Genomic DNA, 10,637 nt, shown 5'->3' with positions numbered 1-10,637 from the left:
GCAAGGATGTTGGCCAGGAGAAACCCAGATGTTTTGATGTTTTTACCATCCACATGGAGCTGGAGCTGATAGAGGGAGCTTATCTGCGCTCTCCCCGGGTTGGATTCAAACTGGCAACGTTTAGGTCAGCAACCCAACCTTCAAGTCATCAGTCCTGACAGCACAAGGGTTTAACCCACTGTGCCACTGGGGGCTCCTAGTCAAAAAAATCAGAAGACTAGAACTTGGAAGGGCAGCTATGAAGGAACTAGACAAGATCCTGAAGTCTCAGGCTATATAATTAAATACTACAATTTGGAAGTCCAGGTCATTCTATTTGTGATTGGTATGCACGGCTAGGAAAGCAGTGAAGAAAGCTGACAGGATAAAAATCAATTCATTTGAAAGGTGGTGCTGGAGGAGAGTTCTGTGGATATCGGGAACTGCCAAGAAGACAAGTACTGTAAGTGGATCCAAGACCAAATCAAACACGAACTCTCCCAAGACCCAAAGACAACTAATTTGAGACTGTCATACCTTGGACATATTATGAGTTGGCATGACTCACTGGAAAAGAAATCATGCCTGGCAAGGTAACAAGCCATAGGAAAAGAGGAAGACTGCATTACAGATAGACTCAATGAAAAGAGTCCCAGCCCTGAGTCTGCAAGACTCGAGGAGAGCCATTGATGATGAGATGACTTAGAGATCTTCCATTCATAGGATATGACATAAATCAACTTGACAGCAGTTAACAACATTCTGAGTATGTGCCTTCAGGTTGCCTGTAGAGTTATGGTGACTCCATGAATTTCATAGGATTTTCTTAGTTGAAGAATACTCAGAGATGGTTTTGCCACTTCCTTCCTCTCAAATGTAGCTTATAGCACCTGATATTCATTGGCAGTCTCCCAATTACTGTAGATCCAAGCTTTTTCAACTACACACTAGGAAGCTGAACATTTGCAGTAGATTCAAAGGTCAGTGAGAGCAATGAGCCTAACTCCTACATGCCATTTCCTTTTCAGAGTATCTGCTAAAATGTTTGGAACCAAGCCCATCTCCTCCCTGAGCAAATACAACAAAATAGTAATCCAATTAACCTAGCAGAGGACAAAGCCTGCTTTATCGTCAAAGTTACCAGCTCTCCAGCACACAGAAACGTAAAATATGTTCACAGTAAATGTCTGCTGTAGTCTTATGCTGTCTCTTATACAGGATGCTAGAAGTATATTTGAGTCTCTTTTGCCTTGCCATGAGTTAATGACAAATGCTGATTGGAGCTGCAGGACAAATACAGGCTAACTGTCCCTTATCTGAAATGTTTGGGATTTTGAGGTTTCCCCCCCAAATTTGGGAATATTTGTATATATATTGAGATAGGGTTGTTGTGTTTTTTCTGGGCTGTATGGCCATGTTCCAGAAGCATTCTCTCCTGATGTGTTGTCTTCATGGGTGAAACATCAGGCGAGAATACTTCTGGAACATGGCCATACAGCCCAGAAAACACACAACAACCCTGTGATTCCAGCCATGAATGCTTACTACAACACATGCTGAGATATCTTGGGAGATGGGACTCAAGTCTAAACACAAAATTCCCTTGTTTAATATATACTTTATACGTGTAACCTGAAGGTGATTTCATACACAATGTTTTAAATATTTTTGTGCAAAAAACAAGGTTTGTGTACACTGAACAGCTGGAAACTATCTCAGTCACTTATGTGGACAATTTTGAATTTCATTGTATTTTGGATTTTGTAATTTCAGAAAAGGGATCCTCATCTTTTAGTAAGGTACAATCACAATTAACAGAAGAAAAAATACTGAAGGTACAATCTCATGCTGGTTGGAGGATTCTGAGAACTATAGTGTAAAATTGAACTTTTCTAAATTCAGCATAACACTACCTGGAGAAAAGTTCCATTCAGTAATATGAATGCGTGCAACATGCATTAGGGATTCTACATCCTGAAGACTGTTTTGTGTTGTACTCGAGGGCTGAACCATTTAAAACTGACATGTTCCAAAGCAGCATAACTATCTAGACATATTTATCTCTGTTATGGGTTTGTGACTCAAGATTACATTAACCAGATTACAATCGAGGACAGTTTAAGTCAGCTTTCATGTCTGATTTCTTCTAAATTAACTCCACGAAAGCTGCCCTTACTTATTCCCAGATGTACTTGGCAAACACACTGAACAGATTTCAGTGAGTTAAATGGAAACTCTGGAAAAAAAAAAGCCAATTGATAAGTGTAAAAGCCTGGACTCTGACAGGATGGGATGGCTGAAATAAAAAAGTAAAAGAGCTATGCCTCATGTGAGTGATTGCAGCCATATATCTGAAGGATACAACACAGGATTTCTAACAGCTTGTTCTACCTCAGAATGTAGGACAGACTGTACAAAGCAGACTCCCATCTATCACATTTAGCTTTTTGAGCATTGCAGCATTTCAAAGATGATTGGAAAACTCCTGATCCTGAAGGAAGCTCAAGCTGTCGTGTTAGCAGCTCTTACCCAGAGATGTGTATATCAGCACCGCTATAGCAGGCCCTGTATGGCAAGTGATGAAAAATTATGATGCTACATTTCACGCTGTTTGTCAATTGTTTACTATGAGCATAAGGCATTTGTCCATGTACAAGGGATCCAAAGGAAATTAGGTATCTTCATGTGAAGCCAGTTTGGATGTATACCCAATATGAATGCAGAAGCACATCCAGATACGTGTCTGCATCCATCACATAATGTTTATCTAGGCTCCTAGGAAATGGCAGGGTTTGTTTTTCAGTGTTAATTGAGTCATGTAAATCAATTTTTCTTCATTAATTAGAGATATGAAAACTACCTCTGAGTACTCCCTGCCTAAGAAAACCATATGAAATTTATGGGATCACCATGAGCCAGCAGGCAATTTGAAGACACATAATATACATATATAGATTGTATTTAGGCACATTTATACTTGCAGATAAATTCTAATGAAATAAATTATGACTGATTCCCAAACAAGAGGCTGATGGAATATTCACATAGGATTGGAGCCTGGAACTATAACCATAATTATATTTTGTAATAAATAATTTCATTTCAACCATGCAGCGGGGGGGGGGGGGGGGAGCAGAATCTATTATTACAATACAATCAGTTCATCTCTGAGGATCATTTAAAACATAGAGAATGTTCTACATAAAGGCATGAAAATTCAGAGCCTAGAAATATCAGTTTTTGTATTTCACTGAAAAAGCTGTGCCCTGCTCCCCCTTTCTCTCTCTCCTAATCTCAATTATGTCTAGGGTCCCAGTATCACCTTCTGGCCACCTAGGCATCCAACTCACGATGGTGGCCCAAAGTCAGACAGGCAGTTAAGATTAACACTCTACTTAAGCATTCTTAAATTTTTGAATCTCAGGATATTTGTATAGGAAAATGAGCAGATTCTTTTGGGCTAGTTATTGTAAACTTTTCTATTGTATGCAGTCATAGATATGAAAATATATACATTATCCTTTGGGAGAAACATAGACATATTTCTGTTGTGGTACTCTGCATTCATCACATTACATTACATTGCATGTAAGCATCACACATTCATTATATTATAGGAGATCGAAAAGTAAAATGTTATACTTCATCAGTGTAATCTGTCAGGGGTATTTTTAATGTCATTTTCCTGCTTCTTGGCAGGAGGTTGGATTGGATGGCCCATGAGGTCTCTTCCAACTCTATGATTCTATGATTCTGGACAGATCCTCTCTAGCAGGCTCCTCTGAAGTGTCTACTAAGGCATCATACAGACATTTCATAAAGGCTTTAAGCATATGGAATTCTGCTCCTTGTATCATATCTATAGGCATCAAAGAATACTGTCTCATCTATTGTGGCATGACACATCTGAAAGCACGTATCCAAGAGATTCATGTCCTTCAGCATTGTTATATCTATAAACGTTCATGGCATAGCAATAAACATCCTTATTTTATCATGGCCTAATTGTTTCTTACTAGCATCAGCATGTCTGGACAGTATATCAGAAACAGTAAGGCTTGGAGGCTGCATAGATTCTCTTCATACAAGGAAGACTACTAAAACAATGTAATTACTATCTCCTCTTGGCTTCTTTTATTCTCAGCTCTGTACAGCTATCAGCTGTCCCATCAAAACAAAGGTACTGACAATGCCTTCTTTATGTTAATACAATCAATCTTAAACATGAGAATACTACAGGACTTGTTGCAGAAAATAAACCGTGTAGAGTTTGATCTTGGCTTCTGGCTGCCTTCTATTGGGTTATATTAGACATTGCACCTGATATGAGTTTATTAACAGTCAAATTTACTCATATCTGATGGAAATGTGTATGTTCTGATCTTGTTATCTTTGGGTAGACCTCCTCTACTTTGCATAATTTTAGTAAACACATGTACAGGTAGTTTCCCAGACTCAGTGGTGCAAGAAATATTGTATCATGGGTTCAAGGACCAGCACAATCCCCCCATAATCAGCTAGCAAGTGATAGGGAAGGGCAGCAGATCTGATAAATACATTCTTCCAAATTCAGCTCCAAGCTTTCATAAATAACCTGCCTCCAAATTATTTTCCAAGCTCTATCATATTTATGGTTGTCTCTTTGATCAGCACCTCCTTCTCTGTGTGATCCCCTGGATTCTAAAAATATAATATTATTCATCAGTTTTTCATTTCTGTCTCAGCCTCAACATCAGCTGAGCTAGTTCCCTTTTAGCAAAGTGTCTGGTTAGCAACACAGTCACACACTTTGCATTTCTGGTTCCTATGTTCTCTGGTTCCTAGGTTTTGATCCTTCAGGCAATATGGACCTCAGTTTCTAGAAGCCTCAGCCAATGCAATTACTTGACTCCAAACTAAGGTCCAAAAAAGTCTAAAAGTCTCAAGGTTGAGAAACATTGCTCTACATGGTTATGTCTAGAATTTTCTAAACCCAGCGTTGGAGCAATACAACTCCATGCTATGGATTTTGATACACAAAATCTGTGTATCAGCTCATTTCTATGCAGTGCTATGGCTAAGGGCAGTGAGGGAAAAGATTGGGAAGGTGAGGGGGAGAAAGTTTTCATTGACTCCAAAGGGAATGTCTGTTTTTATAGCATTGTGCTCTGAAATCAAGGGAGTTTAGGAGTAGTCCTAGCCCAGGTAATGGGCACAATGCCTCAATCAAAACAAAAATAAAACCATGACGCCATTAACTGAGGATTGTAAAGATAATTAAAGGTTCTTCAATGATAAAACTATATACTTTAGTTTGTGATAATTCATCATATAGTCTTTGCAGCACAAAGTTTACAGATTTTCCATCACACAGCTTCTTGACTTCAACTTTTTATTATTATTATTACAAACGTATATTATTTTTATTTAAAAATTCACACGGAAGCAATTCAATTTAATTACAACAAAAATAAAAAATAGATGCAATGAACAGAAGCATAGTTTTTTAACAGTCTTTCAAGAGCAACATAAGGACAGAAAAACAAACAGTAAATGCTTTATGAGGGCAAAGCCTGTCTGGTTCAGCTTAATATAATTATCCAGCACAGTGAGTGGGACTTTTTTAGCCAGCTGTTGAGCCCTCCTGTTCCCTTCAAGGGGCTAGGAGGAGAGGGAATCTGGGTGGCCGCAAGAACTGGACTTCCCGATAAGATATGTTCACCCACCTTGTATTTGCACCACTTAAACTGATTTAAGGTTGGGAAGCATATTGGACAGTTACAATATTGCTCCTTAATTGCTAGATTCTTCCTCTTTCACTTCATCAAGATAGTCAGTTAAGATCAATGCCTGATAATTATGATAAGGAATGACTGAATTCTCAAGGTTCAGAGCGAGGTGCAGATTGCTGCACATGTGTGTATGGGTTTGTGTCTTGGGTTGTGTTGGGGCCTTTTCAAAGTACTTCACTGCACCACATACATAGTTGACTTAAATGTAACATTCTCGCTTAAAATATCCCATATCTACCAAGTGAGAACATAATGTGGATTTGAAAGTGTTTTATTTGCAAACTTCAACAGGCACCACTAACACATGGGCCCTCATTAGTGTACTAAAGAGGCATAAAAGTGGACAGAAAACTTAACTATATAATGACAAGACTACAAAGATAAAAGATAAATATGTGAAATTATTTATAAAAGAAAACTAAAGAAAGGCAACCTTTCCTCCAAATAGTTAAAATGAAGAAATTACAACAATTTGATAAGTATACTACCTGACAGATATAAAACATTATTTAAACTGCTGTTAAAAATGGACATCTTCAGTCCACATTGTGTAATACTTTTTAGTGTCTACACAAGACAGATATTTTTTAAAAAATTAAATAGTATTAATTTACTACTAAATATTTTGGAGATATCAGTGCATTAAGGACTTTCCCCCCATAAAGCAATACACATTGTTCTGGTGTGGCAAAATGTATAGATTACACATGGCCTTATGTACAATATGCCGTTTTTTAAAAATCTTAAAACAGTTATCTTTGTTTAATTTTGCTTAAGTACCATCACTGAAGATTATGAAGGAAACTAAGCCTGGTATGTTGCTATAAAATATTATACATAACCAAATATTTCAAGCTTCCTCCTCCCCAACCAACCTCAGGATGGCCTCCCGCCCCAAAAGATACAGTGTTACAGATACAGTGCAGGATGTGCAGCTTTCACTAAACTCTTCCTTCATTATGTAGTCTATGCTACAGTTCATGTCATAATTCTTTGCTAATGCTGTTTCCTTGCTCCTTTTATTTGAAAACCTGGTGAGAAATAGTGCATGATTTTGAAGCTGCTATATCTCCCAAAGTAGCCAAAATTGTGATCTAAAAACCAACATGATAGAAAAAAGAACCTATAGATGTCAAAGCTGCACATTCTAGTAAGAATTAATTAACTGAACCACAGAGTTATGAAAATCTCTGTGTCCTGTGTTTTCATAAGATACAATATATGATTCATCTTTACATTACATTTTGATTCATGAAATTTCCCCTGAAACAAAGCTACCTTACCTTGGCTCTCTTTAGCCCTGCAATAAATGAGACACTCATCTTATTATACACAAACACTTTCACAATAATAGGCCAAGTATGCCCAGAAGCCGAGATACAAATAGAGAATGAGTGCAGTAAACATTTCAAAAGGTGTAAACCTAAACTTTCATCTATCTCCCCTGTCAATGCTTTTTGGGTAGGCCATGAAGTATTCGGCACAGCTACATTTGTGTCTTCAGACACTGCAGGAAAATTGAATATAGCAAGCAATTATTTTCCAGCAAATATGCAAATACAAACTTGCCAGTATAGACAATAATCATGGCCGTTGTTCTAGGGGATTGGAAGCTCATAGAGATAAAGCACATTCAACACACGTTGCCACACTGCATGCACAGAGGAAGCTACACTTGGACTAAGCTTGTCACAGGTGCACTAGAAGATTACAACCAATAGTAGACTGAGAGACAGAGCAATCGAGGGAGAAGAGAGAAATGAGCTGGTTAGAATAATGTTCAGTAACATTCTACGTTGTTGACCAGATATTAGTTCAAATACAGAAAATGAAAATGTGGAGCACGGAACCCAAGCAGAAAAGAAACATTAGCCCCAGCCAACAAAACCAGCTCAGACACATGATACACAAAACATTTCAAAGAGTGAAGTTGGAGAGTGGGAATTGTCTCAGTGAAGACCTTTTGTCTTCTCCACCTATTATGTACTCACTTATTTAACTTTTGGCTCTCAAAAAAGCCACTTGATATCAACTGCAAATGGAACGATGCCTGTAACAACACTTTGGATTGTTTTAAGTTAAATGAACATTTACCTGGTATTATGAGTAGGATACTTTTCATTACTCTAAAGCAAGTTTGCCCTCTAAGAAAACTGATCTATCACTCTGTCGGTTTCTGTTGTAATCTTAGTGCAAAATGTTGGGTGACAGCTTTCTGTGTATCAGGGATCAATTCAAAAAACACAATGAGGCATGAGCTCATGATACATACATACATACATACATACATATATATATATATATATAGTGTAAATGCCCATTAATGCATATATAAATAGCTGGCTCCTTCTTCTATATATTTTTTAAAGCACATGTTTCTTTTTTAAAATACTGGATACTGCATATATATTCTAAAGTATATGCCTTTTCAATTTTAGTGCAATAAGGTTAGGGCTGGGTGTGCTCAAAAAAAATCAGCACCATGGTCACCCAAATTCTACACAAAGAAAAGCTGGATCCTGCAATCTGTATAAATAATGCAAATTATCATAGATGGTGGATAATTCATTATGCTTTTACTAGTTAAAGGGAAGGGATACAAGTACTCAGTACTAAAGCCCAGTCCCCAGAATCCCACTCTATTCCTTTCTCCCAGATCCTAAAATTTCGCTAAGTTTAAAAGCCTATCTTCCTAAAGCAAAAAAATCTGTTTTAAAACAAAACAGAGGAGCTTAGATTTACAAGATGTTGAATTATACACAACCTTGAGAATATATATAGTGCCCTGAATGAAGCATATCAGCTATATTTCTAGAGCTCTTTCAAAAAATGAGCTGCCTCCAAGTATTGTTGTCTCTAATCACATGTACATTGTTCATGAGCTCTGACATTTCCTTTGCAAAGTGGTGGTCCAATAAGCCTTAAATCCAGTTGTTAGTTCCTATTTAATTACACCCATGGAATTTGCATAAGCACTGACTTACCGTTCAGCAATTGATACAGTGAAATTCACGGTTAGATTTAGGCCTAAGTACAATTGTTTTGTGTGTGCACGTGTGTGTATGTGTGTGCACATGTGTGTAACCTTCAGAAAAGAGACATTTCAGAATAGCATGGCTTACCTAGTGTAATCAATCTGCATTAATCAAAGCAGTGGTAAGACAACATAATATGCATTTTAAACATGAAAAGATTAAATATCTTCCAGGCATTGTTCAGCAACTTCTTTTTCAGTATTTGATCTGATTTGCCTGGATCATGAAAATTTAATAATAACAATAATAATAAAATAAAATAATACTATTAATATAATAATCATTATAATAACTATAATGGCTTGTCAAGGTTCATGATTGTAAGTGTTCTGTAAGTAGGTAGACGCTCATGCGACAAAACTGTTAAGACTCTTAACAGTTAAGGTGCCAGAAAACTTTTGACTCCTCTTATTTGCTGCAAGATTCAGAACCAAAATTTAACAAAAGGTTGCATGGGAAACAAACAAAACTAATATAAAAGCATACTAGAAATCTACTAAAGAGAGTACACCTGGTCCCTCCCCACAATTTCCAAAAGCAGTAGCAGTCTCCTTTGCCCTTTCTCCCAGTGATGTTGAACTCCTAGAGTAGAGTTCCAAAACGCAGATTATCACTCACAAAGACACACTGCATGTACAGATAACCACTGGAGAATACACTACAAAAAAACTCTTGTTCTATTTGAGCCACATAATTTTTTGTCTTCCACTTTTGATGTCATGCCTTAATTTAAAGCAAAGCTTAAATCAGCCCACTTGGAAGATGATGACAAATTATCTATGGTATTCTCTCATTTGAATGAAAAACAAACATTCATAATCTTCTGTTTGGTATTCAGGCCAAACAAATAACATGGAATAGCTGCTGCAGAGACTTGGGTTGTATATTTTTCTTTTCTTTTCTTCTTCTTTTTTTTTAAAGACCTCATCTGAAAACTAGACTAATAAAAAGAGAATAATAAAATACTCTGGAACAGTAAAATCTGCTGTTCTTGACATCTGTGAGCAAAACAGTAATATCCTGTGAAAATAACATAGTGCTTTTAAAAGGTGCATTATACCTGTATAGCTAAACGGATTTGCCTAGTAAAAAATTAATTATATACAAGCTTGAAAAGCCTGGGAGTTCAAAATTCCAAAACTTTAAAATCCTGGTAAAGGGATTTGGAAAAAGGGTAGATTTATGGCAATTACTACAACACAAGGAAGGTGCACCAGGAATCCTTCAAAAATTCCATAGGTAAAGAAGTTTAAGTGCTGGGTTCAGATCAGACGGTTTCATTCTAGTAACCACAATGGAATGCATGCAAAAGCAAGCGCATGGAAAACTTCACAAGATTCTTCTTTATGGCAAAAAAGCAAGGGAGGAGATTGTTTCTTGTCTGAAAACAATGACTAAATCAAAGTTTTGCTTTGATAATTGTAATTTCAAGATCCTCATCACAGTTTGCATTTTTGGTTCTTCTCATGGTTATGAACTTCATATTGCTGGAGTCCGTTGACTGTTCCTTTCTAAGACCATCTACAAGGGTTCTTCAGTACCGGTGAGATTGATGGGACTGATGGTACTGAGAGCTCTGCTGAGATGATGTAGAATAACCCATGGTACTCTGGGACTGAGAAGATCCCTGAATGTTGCTTTGGTAACTCAGGCGTGAACTGGAGTGCTAATGAAAAAAACAAAACCACCACAGAATCAACATTTTAATATGGCAGGAAATACTCTGAAAAGTCTTTTAAAATGTCAGTGCTGCAATTTCTCTCTCCTTACATTCTGAAAAATGAAAAACTAGCAGTGAAATACTGGGAAGGATGGTCATTAACTTCCGCCATCACACACTCACAAAACAGAA

At 37.1% G+C, this 10,637-nt stretch overlaps 1 protein-coding gene across 4 annotated transcripts in view; it reads right to left on the bottom strand.

The window, feature by feature from the left end:
- Positions 1-5,333: 5,333 nt before the first annotated feature.
- Positions 5,334-10,637, bottom strand: part of cdk19 (cyclin dependent kinase 19) — a 160,840-nt gene continuing 155,536 nt past the window's right edge. For all 4 annotated transcript variants that reach the window (XM_062968995.1, XM_062968994.1, XM_062968993.1 and 1 more), the window contains one exon: positions 5,334-10,451. In XM_062968995.1, the coding sequence (XP_062825065.1) occupies positions 10,320-10,451 (132 nt within the window). In that variant the 3' untranslated portion in view covers positions 5,334-10,319. The remainder of the gene's footprint in view (positions 10,452-10,637) is intronic.

Source organism: Anolis carolinensis, chromosome 1 (genome assembly GCF_035594765.1).
Source record: "Anolis carolinensis isolate JA03-04 chromosome 1, rAnoCar3.1.pri, whole genome shotgun sequence".
NCBI lineage: Eukaryota > Metazoa > Chordata > Lepidosauria > Squamata > Dactyloidae > Anolis > Anolis carolinensis.
This window is presented reverse-complemented; position numbering and strand designations above follow the sequence as displayed.